This window comes from Populus alba, chromosome 7 (assembly GCF_005239225.2).
Source record: "Populus alba chromosome 7, ASM523922v2, whole genome shotgun sequence".
NCBI classification, from domain to species: domain Eukaryota; kingdom Viridiplantae; phylum Streptophyta; class Magnoliopsida; order Malpighiales; family Salicaceae; genus Populus; species Populus alba.
Genome location: NC_133290.1, coordinates 5536662 through 5555350, shown reverse-complemented (window position 1 = coordinate 5555350; position 18689 = coordinate 5536662). Strand labels below are relative to the sequence as shown.

At 34.0% G+C, this 18689-nt stretch overlaps 1 protein-coding gene across 1 annotated transcript; it reads left to right on the top strand.

The window, feature by feature from the left end:
- The first annotated feature begins 6520 nt into the window (after positions 1-6520).
- LOC118047902 (probable disease resistance protein At5g66900) lies at positions 6521-10690 on the top strand. The gene is made up of 5 exons (XM_035057336.2): positions 6521-7644; positions 7970-8376; positions 8677-9038; positions 9492-9703; positions 9846-10690. Exons 1-5 carry the CDS (start codon positions 6690-6692, stop codon positions 10643-10645), a joined length of 2736 nt encoding a protein of 911 aa, XP_034913227.1. The 5' UTR covers positions 6521-6689; the 3' UTR covers positions 10646-10690.
- The last annotated feature ends 7999 nt before the right edge of the window (positions 10691-18689 follow it).

The window sequence follows — 18689 nt, the reverse complement described above, 5'->3', positions numbered from 1 at the left end:
CATGTGTATTACAAGCCTTATCTTTCCTATGGTGTTTTGCCCTCCTTGATTAAAACTTTGAATCATCAGATGACTTGGGAAGAGGTCATCTATGGGAATCGCTAGCTCTTTCATTGTCTTAAGAGGTAGTATATTGACCGTCGAGCCATCATCCACCAAGATACGATTCATCATCTTTTCATCAACATATCCTTTAATGAACAACGACCGATTATAGAGTTTTGATCCAAGCAACAAGTCTTCATTGTTGAAGGATATCTCTGTTGTGTATACACCGTGAGACAAGTTTGAAGAGTCATTATGATTTTCCTTCATGACAGGTTTAGTATGATTTTTATCTTCATCAACATGATAGCAAGCAACAAGAACATTTTCAATTCTTCTCATTTCTATTGGCACGTACTTATTCAGTGTAACGAGCTTTCTTAGACTTTGAGTTGAAAAACCCTCATTTCTGATTGATATGGACTTTTGTTGAATCTTTCAGTGTGTCGGCTTAATTAGCTTCCTCATCGTTGAGATCCTTATTCTAGTTGGCTTTGTCATTTGCATGCGCCTCTTCCTTCCTCTTCTATGCATGACTAAAGTCCATCCTTCGTCATCATAATTTTCAAATGAATTAGGTTTCGAGTTGTCAACATGAGGTGCGAGGGTTATACATGGAGTTTGACTTGAGAATGCAATGAAGCTCGTAGGTAAAATGATTCCAATCTCTATAGGTTCAAAGGAGCCAAAACTTATTGTAGGGAGTGATTGGCGTGGTTCTAAATTGACCATGGTTGTGATATTAGAGGCTGCTACTTCATCATCGAAAACGATATCCCTATTCTCGTGTAGCCTCATGATCTTATCTTTCAGCACAAAGCACTTCTCTACGGGATGACTGATCAAGCGATGGTATTTGTAATAGTTTGGATTGTCCATTTGGTTTACTTCAACCGGGCGTTTCACCTCCGGTAACTTAATGATATTTGCCTCAAGCAAATCATCCAGCATCCTGGATATGTCTGAGTCGGGGAATGGATACACCTTTTTTTGTCGCTCTTTCAGGGATGGTTTCTTTCTTTCACCTTTTTGAAAAGTAGCTAGTGTCGCCCGATCATTCCTATTAACTCTAGTTGGTACCCTTGTGGTAGTCAAGTTAACTACTAAAGATTGTTTTCCCTTAACCTTTACAATGCTCTTTTCAAATCTATGACCTTCAAGCTTGTTTCTCATTGGCTTTTGCATAGGTAATGATGAGCTTTTAACCGCTGCAATGCTAAGTTCCATGTCGTGTGCTCGAGTAGCCAATTCTTCAAAAGACTTTGGTTTGATACCTTGTAAAATATAGCGTAGTCCCCAATGCATCCCTTGAATACACATGTCTAGTGCAGAAGTTTCGGTGAGTCGATCTCTACAGTTGAGGCTAAGGTTTCTCCACCGATGAATGTAGTCGATGACAAGCTCTTCCTTCCATTGACGTGTATTAGTGAGTTCAATCATGCTAAGCACACGACGAGTGCTCTAAAAGCGATTAAGAAACTCACGCTCTAGTTGCTCCCAAGTATCAATCAAGGTAGACTCCAAGTCAGTGTACCAATCGAAGGCATTACCTTTCAAGGAACGAACAAACTGTTTTACCATGAGATCACCATTAGTTCCGGCATTGTTGCAAGTCTCCACAAAGTGAGCTATATGTTGCCTAGGATTCCCTTTGCCATCAAATTGTTGAAACTTTAATGGTTGATAGTTCGGAGGCATCCTTAGCAGGTCAATTCATTGGGTGTATGGCTTCGTATAAGAATATGAGGGTTGAACTGAGCTTTCTACTTGGTCCGTGATGGCTTCCTTGATAAGTTCTTTCAATTGATTCATGGTAAAAATACCATCAATAATACCGTGTATATTCCTTGTAGCTCCGATTGTAGAATCCTCAATGACATCTAATTGATCTACTTGTAAAGCCTTGGTAGTCGAGGTTTGGCCTCCTTCATTCATGCTCTCAAGCTTGTTCATCAACTTTGCTATCTTGTGGTCTTTTGCCTTAAGTGAAGTCGAAAGCCCCTCGACGAGTTTTGTCAAGATAGCCACTTGATCCTCCAAAGATGTTGTCTCGATCATCATCACTGACATGGTGCCAAAACCCGAAGCCTTACTTGGTGATTGACATGGAAAAGCTTCTATAGGTGAATTATCGAAGTCGTCTTGAGTGCCGAAGAGAATTTCGCGTGCCCCACTTGACTTTTGTAGTGGAGTTACTTATGGCTTCATCTTTGAGGAGAGATCTTGTGCCCCTCTTGCATTTAAAGTTGATGTCATCTTGAGAGTTGGCTTAGTTTGTGCATGCAACTCGACGATGAATTTTGTTTTCAATGGCGGAGTTGAAGAATCTTCAATGGTATGTCGGCAACTTGAATAAATAGCCTTGTTGCTTTTCAAAGTCACAATGGTAATCATGTTCCTCCTAGTTGCCATTGAGAGTTTGTTGAAAATTCTTTCTTGAAGGGAAAAGATGAGAGGTAAAGATTTCCCCAGTGGAGTTGCCAGAAATTTGTAGACATAATTTTATGCACCTGAAATTAAACAAGCACACTTGTACAAATATGTAATTATATTAAATATATGAACGGGTACAATCTCTATGTAATATATTCTTTCAAAAGAATATGGCAATCCTCTGATTCTTCCCTTGGATTTGATGTATGGTGACTTGATTTATTTGAGTAATCAAGCCAAGACTTGAATAAAATAACACATGGCGAAATTTGATTGGTAGAAAATTTGTGTTTTTACAGTTACTGTCTAAAAAACTCATCAGATTTTTAATTATATCTAGAGTTGTAGAACTCCATTTCAAGCGAGATTAGTTTCGTTAGAAAGCTAATACACGAGGCTACAAGTTCTCTGAAGGAAGGAGAACCCATTTCTGCCTTTTAGATAGTCAAAATTGCTCATTAACAAACACTACCCTACAGGGTCTGTCAGGACCCAATCTCGGTTGATGACCCATAGCTGGGGTTCTATAGCTCTATATTGAGCAAGACCAAATTCCTTAGTTAGCTAACATCCAAAACTACAATTATTATGAAGAAACTTGATCCTAACTCTCTCATTCTCTTACTCGAATTCTCTCTAAAAGTCAAGAGACAAATCTGTCCGGATTCATCAACCTTTCCATTTACACACAACATCCACAATTTAACTTTTTCTCTTTTATCTCAACCCCTAGCCATATCACATATCGTTTAAGAGTGTCAAAAAATATCTTTATAAGAGCCAATTTATCTTATTTATTTTAATCTTTCCTCTTAATCGTCAAAATAAAACATTCTTATCGATTTTACAAACTTTCCGAACTATATTCTTGACATCAGTTTCAATCAACCATAAATAACAAATTAATAATATTCCAAACAATCCATACTATCAAGTTATAATGCATTATTATGACTATAACATATCCAAATATTAACTTTATCAAATGGTGAAATTTCTATAAATATGGGTTTAACCGAACTAACCTCAAACTTGCAGACCTACTGTGTGAGAAGCACAACTTCTATACCAAATGTTCGTTTATGATCTCCAACGTTCAGAATCTATAAATAATGAGGAAGAACAACATATCCAAATTATAGCCTCATTTAACGGTGGTCAAAGGAGAAAACAAACAGCAAAGAAGACTGTCCAGAAGTGTATTTTCCCAGATATTTGCCTCCCTTGACATCTCTCAAATGGGAACTGATATAGAAAATCCCTTTGGTGACAATGTACATGACATGGATGAGAACAACATATCTGAATATCGTTATGATCCAACTATGAAAGGTGGAGTTATAGCTGTCGGATGTTCTGCCATCAATATGTCTTCTCTCCAGCCTCTCTCTAAACTCTCTCTTACTCTTGCCATTCCCTCCAAGAGAGAAGTAGAATGATATTTATAGTTCTAACATCTGGTTAATTGCACATTTATCCCCACCCTTTTTTATCATTTGTACATAAACTCTCAACCTTCTGTTATTTGAATATTAACCTCTCTTGATCTTATGTATTCATTTTATCCTCACAAATGGTTTTCTTTTCAATAATTTAGTGCTACATTCACTTTTCATTTCATTAATTTCATTATTTTTATCTTGATTTAGGTTTCTTTAATTTAATTTAACTCATTTTACTATTGGTTAAATTTCTCATCTTTTAATAACCTAGAAAAATTATAACTGGGGGTTTACAAAACCCAATTGGCCCTGAGTCTAGCGAACTGTCATACCGATCAACTTGGGCTTTGTTGTGCTAAGCCTAATTAGATATGTGTTTGGTGTGTTGCTTGACCTAACACCCTCAAGCTCAGCTACGTGCTAAGCTCAAATGGGCATGAGTTTGGCTTGCTACCATAAACATTTATTATGGACTTGACAAGTGTGCCAAGTACAAAGGGTTAAAAGCCTGAAAATCATCATAAGCTTCTTGTTGGGTCGCAAGGCTCAATTTACTTATTTTTATAATTTTTAACATAAAATGTTAATGTTAGAGATAATTATCTTTCATTAATGTATGTGTAATAGATATTTATCTCTCATTAATGCTATTAGAGCAAAATTACACTCTAGCCCCTCCACCCAAACTAAAAAACAAGATTCATGGGCTATATATATCTCATGAATTATACATGTAAGGGGTTCACAATTTCTATCCTCTTGAACTAATACTTTTAAATCTCAGAGCAGTTATCATACTAAAATAAAAATAAACACTTTTATTATTGGAATTTAATGCTCATTCTCATATTTATTGTAACTTTTTTTTAAAGTTACTGACTTTATCATTTAAGAGTTTCAAAACACTACAAGAAAATTATTTTGTAGATGTTAAGTCTTTCACCACCAATCATCAACTTCTTAAACTTTGAAAAATAAAATATTGACATGAACATATGATTACTCATTATTTGAACACAAAAAATATTTATTCTTAAAAATAATGGATTATAACACTCTTCTTATTGGATGAAAGTTTACAACTACATAAACATTTAATTTTCTGGTTTTAACAAAAATAAGAAATAAAATGAAAACAGTAACAAATATGATAAAAACAATTGCAGTTAAATTTTCTAAACAAAATTTTTATCTTTTAGTTTTACTCTAAGTATTAATTAATTAGGAATTGTATTTGCTTATTTTTCTTTATCTAGGTGTCATTGAATCTGTGCACCCCAACATCTCACATACATCACAGGATTTAAATAGAGGATATGAATTGAAATTTGTTTGTTTCCACTGTACCATAGCTTTTTTTTTAAAACAATTATATGTTGATACATCGATTGTTATTTAAACCAGCCAAAGAAGGAAGAATTATTATCCTAACAATAAAAATAAAATATCGCTGACAGAAGATGCTGAAAAATGAAAAGGAAAAAAAATTCCACAGTGCAAGAGCCAGGATTTTGTAATTCCAAATGGGGGTGAGTCATGTCAAGGATCAAATAGGCTTTTTAGGGCCACAAGATCCTAAGCAATCTGAAGTGCAGAGACTGGACACGAGGAAAGATAAAAAGCCCATCACAGCTGTCCACTAGATTGTAGCAGTTGTTTAGAAAGATCACAGAAGGAAGGAAAGATGACAGAAGTCGCGTTAAGAATCCCATTCACTGAATGGAAATTTTCTCCAACTTGTTAAAATGTATCGCTTTATACTTCCTTTGCTCTTTCGTTGTTGGAAATTCCTATATTTATGCTATGCTCTTACCTAATAGTGCTTCATAAGTGATGATATTGTAATTACTGTCTAAATAGTTATGTTTTGAATGCTGAAAGGGCTAGCTAAGGGGTTTTTGAGAAATGTTGAGTTAGGGGACATAAGCCTAACTTATGTTAGAGAACTCATATCCAATCCAAAAGCTTTTTAAGTATCGGATGGACCAGTTTCTTGATATTATAAATCTGAGCATAGTTCTTAATTTTATTTATTGAGTGATACCTAGACATAGATCAATAGGTCTTAGTTCTTACCTTGGGGTAATGGGATTAGCTTGCAATGGTTGCTTGTCAACAAAGTAACGGGAAAATTCTTTGGTGTTGACAGTACTATGCTCTGAAAATTGGATTGGCCATTAATTTTGAGTAGTTATGAATTTCGAAAAAAATTGTGCTCTTGGATAGATTTTATCTTAGTTAACTGAGGGTTTTTTCTTTGGTAAAATATTGTTGCTGCAATGCTTATGGTAGCAGCAACCTTCTCTCAACTTTGAAGTCGAGGTCTTAGTGATGAATATGTTCTTATGCTATGCTGTAGGTAAATGGAAGTGATTATTCTCTTGAATCCCAGCATGTCTTTTTTGTTTTCTACATTCGATTCCTTCCTTTGTATGGTTGGTTAGTTAGTTTAGTTAGTACGTTTCTTTCAAATTGCATTAGGAAATAAATTTAAGAAAACAAGCAATGTGATACATGCCATTGAATTAGAGTATCTTGTCAGAAAATCCTTTTTGAAGCAAGCATGTATGCTATTCCATGTATCAGGTAATGAGAAAGAAGAAAGGCATTTGTGGGTGTGATTGACTAAGAAGAAAACAAAATTCTTGACATTTGTTTATTAAAAAATTGGAGAGTGATACGTTGGACCAAATCAACAATTATGTGAAAAATTGGAAGTAGTTGGGATTCTTGAGAGTAAGAAGTGCACATTTCCATCGAAGAGAAGTGATGGAAAGTGTTGTTGCTGGTTTTGTTGCAGAGAAAGTATTAGGGGGGTTGTTAAATTCTGTGAAGGAAGCGATGAGGAAAAAGAAAAGGTTAGAAACTACCTTGAAGAGCATCGAATCCACACTCAACTCTATAATTCCAGTCGTTGAAAGCATAAATGAGTTAAACAAAAAATTAGATCGTGAAGATGAGGACATAGGGAGATTGTGGAAACAAATAAAAGAAGGGCAGGAACTTGTTAGCAAATGCTCAAAAGGAAATTGCTGGGGTTCTTGCTTTAAACCGTCTAATTGCACTGAGGAACTTAGAGATTTCGATCATTCACTTAAAATGTTCTATGATTTTGTTTTACCATTGAAAGGAACAAAGATTCTTATTGATACTAGGGAAGATGTCAACGAAATCAAGGAAAAGGCAAATAGGATTGATGAGAAAGTGGGAGTTACAAGAGATAAGGTGAAAGAAATCAAGGACATGGCAAAAATCATTAATGAGAAGGTAGAAGTTACAAGTGATGAGGCGAAAGGCATTCATCAGGAGGCAAAAGAAATCAAGGGCAAGGCAAACAGCATTGATGAGAAGGTGGAAGCTACACGTTTTGAGGTTAAAGGCATCAAAGACAAGGCAGAAGGCATTGATGAGAAGGTGCAGGTTACAAGAGATGATGTGAAAGTTATGCATCAGGAGGTGATAGACATTAAGGACAAGGCAAATAGGATTGATGAGAAGATGGAGAACATTCATAAAGAGATCCAATGCCTAAAGATCCCTGCATCGTTTCCTGTGTATTTATCTCCCGAGCCACCAGCGTATATCGTTGGATTGGACAAGCAGTTGAGGGATTTGAAGACAGAACTGCTCAAGAATGAGTGTTCCGTTGTAGTAATAACTGCTCTTGAAGGATGTGGAAAGACGACATTGGCTAAAAAACTTTGTCACGAAGAAGATATTAAAGGTAAGTCTTAAATTATCGCATGGTTTTCTTTATTTAATTTTTCATTATAAACACACTGTAATTTAAGCGCACAGAGGAAGCTTCGTTAACAACTTGAACATACTTCAAAGGTGATGCCTTTTCCATAAGATTTAATGACTATTACATTCAAACATAAATTTGCTTTTCAACGTTGGGAGCTGTTTTTTTGGGGTTTTAAATCTTTAAGAAACGTTATTAGCAGATATCAGCAACAAGAACTGTTTCCTTCTAAGCAATTTGGTACCTGTTTTTTTCCCAGTAAATTGCCTCATTTAAAAACCAACTTTTAATTGTGTTTGAACAGGAAAATTTAAAGACAACATCTTCTTTGTTACTGTCTCCAAGAAACCAAACCTGAAGGTAATTGTACAGAATCTCTATCTGCGTAAGGGACATCGACATGTGCCTGAGTTTCAAAGTGATGATGATGCTGTTAATCATTTGGAAAAACTGCTGAAGCAAACAGGGCCTAATCCTATACTGTTAGTCCTGGATGATGTTTGGCCTGAATCCGAGCTCCTCATTGATAAATTGAAGTTCCAGATTCCAGATTACAAGATTTTGGTGACATCACCACGTGTGCTCAAAAGATTTCCTTCTACATATAGGCTGCAGCGGTTGAATGAGGTGGATGCCAAGAATCTTTTTATTAGCTCAGCAATCCTGCCCGGTCAGAGCTCTTACAGTCCAGATGAAAGTAACTTGAATAAGGTGCTTTCTCAATTTCTCACACAATATGCAGTTATGTACTTGATCTTTAACAGGAAAATGAATTATAGAGCAATGTAGTTCCATACCATTTTATCACAATCATATCTGCTTACCTTTGCTAGCAGTAACGCTTTTTATTAAAACTGAGATGACAAAGGGCATAATACCAATGCATTAATTTTATTAGGGTGTCAAACCTCCTTGACTTTAGGATAGGTTTACTTGAATCGTACACTTCGAGAGAGAAAAAGAGAGTGCTTAGATCAACTTATAAGATGCTGAATTTTATTTGTACTTCAGATAGTGAAAGCCTGTAAGGGGATTCCACTGTTCCTTACTGTTGTCGGCAGATCATTGTGCGGGCAGCCTGCAGTAGTCTGGGAAAACACTGTGTTGGAATTGTCTGAAGGTGGTTCTATTGTTGAATCAAACACTATTCTGCGTGATTGTCTCCATCAAAGCTTGGAAGTCTTGGATAATAACGTCAAGGTAAAGGAGTGCTACATCGACCTACTTTCATTTCCTGAAGGCCAATGGATCCCTGCCACTGCTCTCATTGATATGTGGGTCGAATTGTATGATCATGATGAAAATGGAGTGGCTTCTGTTGCCAGGCTCCATGACCTTGACGCCCTGAACTTGGTTAATCATGAAGTGGGAAGGTAATCAGGCACTATTATTCTCTGTCTTGTGACAATAATTTCTACTGCTTAAGTTTCTTGAGCAGCAGTTTAAGAGAGTTTCTGGCAGTGTTGTTGATATCCGACATGTTGAAGTCTTAATTAACCTTCAGCTGCAATTGTCTTATGCATAATATCCTATTTGATGTGCCTGGGAGGATACACAGAGTATGTTAAATTTGTCTTCATTTCTTCATTTAGAAGTAGAGGAAACTTGAGCTAGATGAATTTAGAACTAATGCGTTATTCAAACTGGACTTATTTTTTATTTTTTCTTGTTAATTTAACTGGTATATGAACTCCATTGATATCACTGCAGAAAGAGCGTTGTAGCTTCTCAAATTTGAAGATAGATGTCCACAAGGAATTTTCTCTTTAAGCTATTATTAGAATATCTTGCTAAGTAAACACTTGTTTCCATTCAAATTTTACCAGGAAAGATGCAAGTGAAATTGATGGCTATTACAACGACCACTATGTTATGCAGCATGATCCTCTTCGACAGTATGCCAATGATCAAATAAGCTCAGAGCCAGATGAAAAAAGGAAAAGACTAATCATAGATATAAGTGGTAGCAAACTTCCAAAGTGGTGGAGGGAACCAAGAAAGCAACACATCAGTGCCTCCCTCTTATCTATCACCACAGGTTCATACTGTTGTCCTCATGCTATTTTATTATGCAACTAGGCTAGCTGAAAGCAAGTTACAACATTTTTGACGAACATCTGATAACTTGGAGTCTGCCATCTTTAATTCCTCTCACATCATCCTGAACATCATTTTTACAGATGAAACATTTGTACCGAGCTGGCCTAACTTGCAAGCACCTGATGTTGAGGTTCTAATTCTGAACATTCGCTCAAAGAACTACATGCTACCTGAGTTCGTGAAGAAAATGGATAAACTGAAGGCTCTCTTGATCACAAACTATGGTTTTGTGCCAGCTGAAATTAGTAATTTCCCACTTCTTTGTTCTCTGTTCAATCTGAAGAGAATTAGGCTGGAGAAAGTTTCAATTCCATCACTTGGCTTGTCCTCCCTAGAACTGAGAAAGCTTCAAAAGATTTCCTTAGTTATGTGTAACATTGATCAGGCTTTTAGTAACTCTAGAATTCAGATATCAAGTTCCTTCTCGAACCTGTCAGAGATCAGCATTGACCGTTGTATTGATCTGAAGAACCTTCCTGTTTGGTTTTTTGATCTCGTTCACCTAAAGAAACTCAGTATCAGTAGCTGTTGGGAGCTGTCTGAACTTCCCAAGGAAATTGGTAAGCTGGAGAATTTGGAAGTGCTTCGCCTTCATTTCTGTATTCAATTGGTAGAGGTGCCAGAAGCTATTGAGAAATTGTCCAAGTTGAGTGTTCTTGACATATCTGATTGCTCAAACATCAGTCACCTGCCAAAACAGATCGGAGGGTTGCATAATTTAAGAAAGCTATTCATGAATGGGTGTTCAACAATCTCAGAGCTGCCTTCGTCAGTTGAGAACCTCAAACGTTTAGAAATTGTCATGTGTGACGAAGAAGTTACCATTTTGTGGAAATCTTTTATCCAAAGGCTTCCAAATCTAAGGATTAAGCCGTGGTAAGGAGGATAGATTCCATAGGTGATTGTAAAATGTGAATAAATAAAAGACATATTAAGATTTCTTGAATTATTAAGTTCATATGAAATCAGGTGTTATTTCTTAGTAGCTATCTAATATCTATCAATTTTGCAAAGTTTTCTTCCTCCCCGTTTCAAATTCCTTTTCTGCACCTTGTCTTCCATAAATGATGGGTTTGCTCATGACCTTGTTGTATTTCTTGTGCAATTTAATTTTTATTCTACTTATGATATAGAAAACCTTTCACAATCAAATCAAATAACTACTTATTTACCTTCAACACCATTTTCAGAAATTGGTAAAGTTGCTGTTCAAGCTTTGATCAGTGAGTAAATAGCCTACAAAATATATATATATCATAGACAGGAACAACAACAAGCAGCTCTTTAATTCTATTTATTTTTCTTTAAATATTGCATGTACAACAAGGAGGGAAACATAAGAAATTTAGCAATGTGATACATGCCATTAATTAAAGAGCTTGTCAGGAAACACTTTTTTGTAATACCCTAAAAATAAAAATAAAATAGATTTGAAAAACCAAAGGTGCCCTTGTGTGCATTATTATGGGAATTAATAATTGAGGGGTCAATTGGACAATTCATATGGTTTGATATATATAAGAATCAATTTTTTTTTTGAGAGAGAGAGAGAGAGAGAACCTAAAGATTAAAGAGAAGAAAAATTAAGAAGAAGAAAAGAAATGGAAAGCAAGAAAGAAAGAGAAAAGAGAATGATGGATGATAGATGGATTTCAAGATTTTTAAGGTAAGATTTATGTTTGTTACACATAATTTTTTTTTGTTAAGTGTGATGTTGGTTTTATTGTGTTTCTAAATATTTGAGGTTGATGATATTAAAATTAATTGATTATTGTTATCAGTTTAACATTAGCATTAAGTGATTGTTTTTGAGTGTTTTATTAGAAATAATAATTTTTTTATTTATTTGTTTAATGGATTTGTTACGGGTAAGAATGATGTAATATTTTTTACTAGAAATTCTGGAAAGAGTAGTCTCGAGATTGAAGATGATAAAATTTTATTTTGATTATTAATTTGTAAAAATTATAGTTTAGTTTCTAAGCTTTGAAAATTATAATTTAAACCCTGAAATGTATTTTTATAATTTTGGGGGATGATGATTCTAAGTTTTGATCATTGATTTGTGAAATTTTTATTTTGGTCCCTAATTTTTATGAAATTGTGATTTGATCCCTATTTTTTGAAACAAAAATGCAATTTGGTCCCTGAATGGAAAAGACAGTTTTTAAGAGGATTTCCAACAAAAAGTTTAGATTTATTAATGATGGAGTCTCAAGGTTTATTCAATTATGTTTGGATTTGGCATTGAGTGGATATTATGTTTGAATATGTTTAGGTATTTCGTGAGCACCAATTATGGCTTTGCCACTGTGACTAATTCAAGTAAATATGTGTGGAAATACTTAAATGCGTGTGAATACTTGATATAATTATGCCTTCGTAAATAATATTGACAAAATATATGTGTTTGTACACGTGAGTAATTCAAATAAACATGTTTGGAAATACTTATATGCATGTGAGTATTTGATATGAGTATAGCTTTGGATTAATATATGTGTGTTTGTATAAGGGTGACCAGTAACTTCTAAATTGATGACTTCAATTTCAAATGGGAACAAACTAAACCAAATATAGCAAAAGGCCACTAGCTTGTAGAGTTCATCTCCCAACTTGCCTTCCTCAACATTTTTCTTCATTTAAGCTTCGATGATTTTCCACTTGAATCCTTCGTCAATTACTCTACACTGGCTGATTTTTCTTAGGCATAATAACTTGACTACTTTTGAAGCTGTATCTTCAAATTTTCTTTTAAGGTAGATCTTATGACTATTATTTAAAAACATCTAGGATCCTTTCATACTTCTGTATGGTAGGTGTTAGGGGTGTGCAAAAAAACCAGAAAACCGAAAAAACCGAGAAAACCGAGAAAAAATTAACCAAAAAAACCGAACCGAAAAAAAAAAACCGATTAAACCGATTAGAATAGTTAGGAAAAATCCCGGTTCGGTTCGGTTTTCGGTTTTACAATGCAGGAACCGGTTAAACCGGACCGAACCGAACCGGTTCAAAAAAAGCACTATAAATAGAAAAATTATCCCCCCTCACTTTTTCTCTCCAACCCTAGCCGCAGCCCCCTCACTTATTCTCTCCATCTCCCTCCCAGCAGCCCCCTCCCCCTCTCCCTCTTTCTCTCCCTCTAGGGCCTCTACCTCCCAGCAGCCCCTCTCACCTCTTTAATTTGTTTTTCCATTGATATACATGGCCATGTCATCGTTGCTTCCTGCTTTTCTTCTCTGCTACTTTTCATTTCCTGGCTATCTTCTTGTTTACTAATTATACAAGTTGCAAGAATTTTTGAGGGCTTTAGTTTGTTAAACGAAGACCCCTTGAGAGAGTGAGAGGACATCATATGCTAGATGTTCTTCTTTTGAAAGATGCGTGGGAGCCCTTGGATCCTTCCATTTCAATATCCATTGTTATGATCAAGGCATGAGAAAAATTATAACTGTTGAACAACCTGTTTTTATGGCTTCAAAGCGTTGAAACTAAGGGCAATTGAAATAATTTTGATAAAGTACTTGAAATTCGTTTGCATATAGTTTTTTTCGGTTTTTTGAAATAAAAAACCGAACCGGACCGGACCGAAACTGGTCGGTTTGACTCGGTTTCGGTTCGGTTTCGGTTTTTTTTTCAAAAAAAAAAAAGGAACCGGTTTGGTTGTTTTTTTCAGTTCAAAACCGAACCGAACCGAAAATGCTCACCCCTAGTAGGTGTCATATTGATACTCCTAAAAGTAAAGCACTTGTAATTGGGATCCTAATATTTCAATAGGGCTTTTACGGCTTTAGCCTGTGCTGGAAGCTTCGTTGGTTGTCCAATCCTCGTATAACACATCTTAAAGAGGGTCTCGTTGACGTACCCTATAATATAGGTAGCAATTACCATGTAATTTATCTTAGTAATGTATGGCAATCCACTAGCATCGATTCTTGAATAGTCTCTCTCGGTAACTTGTGTCAGCTTAGATTATTGCCCAAATTCTTAAAAAGATGGGTATTTTATGGAAGTCATGATATTAGTTCAGAATCTTGTAATATAAGATTAGCGTGGTCAGGTTTGCCTTAATGCGAATTATAGGTAGCATATACAGCTTAGAAATAGGTTCTATTCATTAAGTGGGTAGGTTTTTTACCTGGTTTCAAAATGATCTTAGATTTTCCCAGGCCTTCGTAAAGATAATATAGGGGTGTTGTGAAGAATAATTAAAGCACATATTTCCACCATTACTAAGCAAGCACTCAGATATAAGTTGGGTGTTTCATGCATCTGAATCCTGATCAATAGTCATAGGGTAGATCATTAATCCCCCACCTAACCTAGAAGTTTGGGTGCTTGAAAAATTAAGACATGTGATGCATAAGGCAATATTATACAATGCTTGAGCAATATGTACAAAAATTAAAGCATATAAGTAAATGATAAAAAGAAATGCATGTTAAAAATAAACACATAGACCAAACAATCAAAAATAAAACACAACAACCAGATAAAACACAAAGCTTGGTCTACGAGGAGTCCACAATGAAGTGTCATTATGTCGTAAATATATGACATCGTGGAGATCATCCTCCCGAGTCAGAGTTATCAAGGTTACATGTGGGTGGAAAGGGCAAAGAATTCTTGTCCTTTATCAGTAAAAAAAAAAAAAAAAGGGAAAATAGAGTCACCACCTATTACTATGGTAACTAAAAAATCTAATAGTCTGAGAGTCTAGGTAAAGGGATTGAGTATGCAAGGGAAAGACGTATCACCCTCAATGCACTCTACCAATGGTAAGCTATTGGTTTGTTCTAAATCGTGTTTTTATTCGTTGGTCTATCTAATATTTGTGAAAATTTCTCCTTGGTAAAGAGATCTATATCTCATCGGGTTAAAACTTAAACAATCTAAAAGCCCAAAGCAAGTTTGTTTAAGGTTTCAGAAAAATCCTTCCCAATAAGGAGATTCTTATCTTTTCGAGTCAAAACCTAATTATTCTAAAGGTCAAGAAAAAAAAAGGTTTTTATTTGAAATTTTGATCAAAATCTAATGAATAATCGCAAATTTGTTGTGATACCCATTAAATAATTTTTTTATTTTTCAAAGTATGATGAAAATGCATTTTTTATAAAATATGCATGAAAACTTTAGAATTTGGTCGTTTGTACACAAAATAACAAAATATTTTATCGATTTCAACCCCTAAAGCTTCACGTCTTTTACAAGTTGGTCCTTGATCTTGAAATTCTTCGATTCTACCCTTAATTGACTTCAAAACTTTATTTTTCTTGTGATTCTATCCCTATTTTCATCCAATTGACTTTGTAGAAATTAAATTTGTTCCTCTAAAATTCAATTTTCTTAATTAAACCCAAATTAAGCTTCCAAACTTAATTTTCACCAATTAAGTCCCTAACAAAATTAATTTGACCCAAATTATTTTTTAAACTTAATATTGGTGCAAATTCATCTGATAACTAGTTAATTTGATCTTGTATCTACATTATTTTTTGAACTTGGGTATAATTGGGTTCTCGATTTTGTTCTACACTTTAACTTGGTTCATCCATGTATTTGAAACATTTCTCAACCTGCTCTTTCTAATGTTCTAGTCCTTTTCTTTTTCATTTTTTTTATTTTTTTTGTTGCTTTTCATTTTAAAAGAAAAAATGTAATTTTGGGAGAAACCCAAAATAAGGTTATGACATCGATCATCAAAACATGAATTCCACTAATCCTATCAAGTTTGACTAGTCTAAATATTTCATTCCATAATGATATGCATGTCACAAATATTATCAAACAATTTACTCTAATAATATAACTATGCAAAACTCTAAGAAAATTTTGTATACATAGTGAAGGTGAAAAACACCTACATAGTACTTGAACTAGTGAAGAAGTCCCCTGCTGCTGAGTTGAACCTGCTTCCTCTCCTGTACCATTAGGCATTATTTATCATTTACTATTCAATTATTAAATTATTATGAATTTAACTTTTTACTCAATTATTCCATTCTTGGACATAAAATAATTTAACATAACATCATATCATTTTGAACCAATCATCAACTCTTTTTTCTTATTCCCATAAAATATTTACTTTAATTTCACTCACAAATTAATCACAATTTACTATTAATTAATATTTAGAATTTCACTCTCATAACCTCTATCCTCTATCGTTTAAGTCTTTCACCCAAAACAATATTTTATTTTATTTTTTCTTTTACAATTTTCAGAATTGGCTACTTTAGTTATTTTTAACTTAATCCTCATAAACACCAGTTGCCATTTTGACTATATCTAAATTATAGAATTCAGATTTAGGTGTGACTTGTCTTTATAGAAAGCTAAGGCATGGAGCTACAACTTCAACGAAGCAAATAAAATCCAAATTTTCCATTAATACACCCAAGATTGTATGTTAATATTTTTACTCATCATCAAACACAATGCCCTACACAATTAACTAGTTTATTGCACATCCTACTTGAAACATCTAAAACTCTCTCTAAGAAACCATGTTCATTTTCTTTATCATCCTTCATCAAGATTTATCCAACACAACACAAAGCAATTCTATAATTTCTCCAATATTCCAATGTTCACAATTAGCATAATCAACTTTTCATCAAAAATATGAATTCAAGATTCTTATTTCCTTTCAATTCATTATTTACATTTCTACGCATGCAATAATAAGCATACATAAACAATATTCATGCATTGTTTTAAATTTTTCCCTTATCCATTTATGGCTGGCACTACCATCCTTAACAACCCTAAGAGTTTTTTTTTTTTTCATCATTCTAAATTGTTTTCATCTATTTTCATCACAATCATACTTACAAAAACAATTTCTCATTTCCTTTAATTTTCTTCAAGAACCCTAACCTTAAAATTTACAAATTTAACATAATTTTATAATTGAATTCATTTAGGCTTACATATTCAAGTCCGGTGCCCTTATCTAGTGATAAAATGATATTCGATTCTCAACCATTCAAAATTTCTCGACACTCCTTCTTTCTTCCTCTTGGGTGACACCATTTTCACTATAAACTTTTAATTTCTCTCACTTACTCTCTCTATATTCTTGCCTAAATATTGTTTTCCTCACCAATTTAGCCTTAATCTCACTCAACCCCTTCAATTTGTAGAATTTCCCACTCAAAATTGATGAAAAGAATATGAGAAAACCCTCTTCCTTCTTCTCTCTATTTCTGTCGGCATTTAAGAGAAAGAAATTGAGTATTTATAGTTTCATTTATTTGTATTTACATATTGGCCCCTTATGCAATATAATTTTATTTTGTCCCCACTTTTCTTTTTTCTAAAATATAGTGTTATATTCTCCTTTTAATTATTTCTTTTAATTTTACGCATAGACATTTAATTTAGTTTCCTTAATATAGCTTAACCCATTTTTATCTCCATGTTAAATTTTAATAGCTCAAATTATCTTAACCGAGGGTTTACATATAAATACCACTCTTTCACTTTATGTAAAATAACATACAAGCTTATATTTCTACAACATTTGATGCTTACAAGTTTTTTATTTAAAAAGCTTTCATTATTTTTATAATCTTCTCAAAGCTTTAAACTCTTTTTGCCTCAAATCATTGTTTCACAAGCTAGATTACTTTTATAAAGACTTGAGCCCAATTTTATTGTAATCTTCTCTTCATTGTAAGGTGTGAATATTCTTGTGATAAACATAGCTATTGTACTTTCTAAGTAACACTTGAACCATATGGGAAAATATAGATTGTGAGCTATTGAAAGGTTTAATCTTGATCCTTAAAAAATAATGTGAGTGAAATTTTTTTAATCTTGATCACATAAAAATATTAATGTATCAATAAAATCTCATCCGTTAAAAAAATTATTAGTTGATAGTTAAAAAATATTGTGAGTTAATGTTGAATACTTGAACAAAAGTTCAAGGAGTGAAGTAGATGATTATCCAAACCATTATAAATTAAATTGATGTATCTATCCTACTCTCTATCTCATTTTATTTATCCCTTGCATAATTGCGTGTTGTTGCCAAAATTGAAGTATAAAATTTGTTAAAAAATCAAACTTTCAATTAAGCTTTAATTCAACCACACCCCCCCCCCACCACGTGTTATTTTAGACTTTCAAACTAATCCTGCAAAATTAAGTCCCCTGAAAATAATAAATTCTCTGATGTTTAAGTTATTACGTACGTGTATAGAGGAAAAAATAAATAGGAAAAGAAAAAATAAAATGAGGGTTAAGGAGAGTTAATTTATTTGGCTTGGCTTTCAATGGTTTCGCCTAGCTTTCATAGCATTTGACTGGCTTTGGGTAGCTTTCATGACCTTGGCTAGTCCCTTGCAATTTTTCATGGAGAAGAGATTGTATTATTGGTGATCAAAAAATTAGTTTGGCTAGCCATGGTAGCTTTTGGTTGGTATATCATGTCATGATTTTGTGCCATGTATACTGCGAAAGAAAAATATTGATGATGGTCTGGCATTGACGTGGAAAAAGGTATATGCATAGCTCTGTATCATTAGTAAATTTTCTATTCCTTTGTTTGTATCAACAGGAAGTGATTCCTCATTTGATTACACTGTGATTTGTTCCTCTTGGTTCGTTTCCTTGTTCATCAATTCATTCTTTTTGTTTTCTTTTCCCATTGGTTAAACAGAAAAGAAAAATTCATGAACAACGTGATTCATGCCAAACAAAGGCCAGAATGAACTAATTTCCCATCTTAAATATCATTTCTTTCCCCTCTCCATTTTAATTTAGTTGTACGTTTCTTGTTTGCCTTGCTTAACTTTTTGTAGGACAAAATGCATGCAAATATTAACTCTCTGGAGTTTTGTCAATAACCCAAACGCATTCTTGAAGAAAGCATATATACTTTTTCATGCTTCAGATATGAGACAAGCACAAAG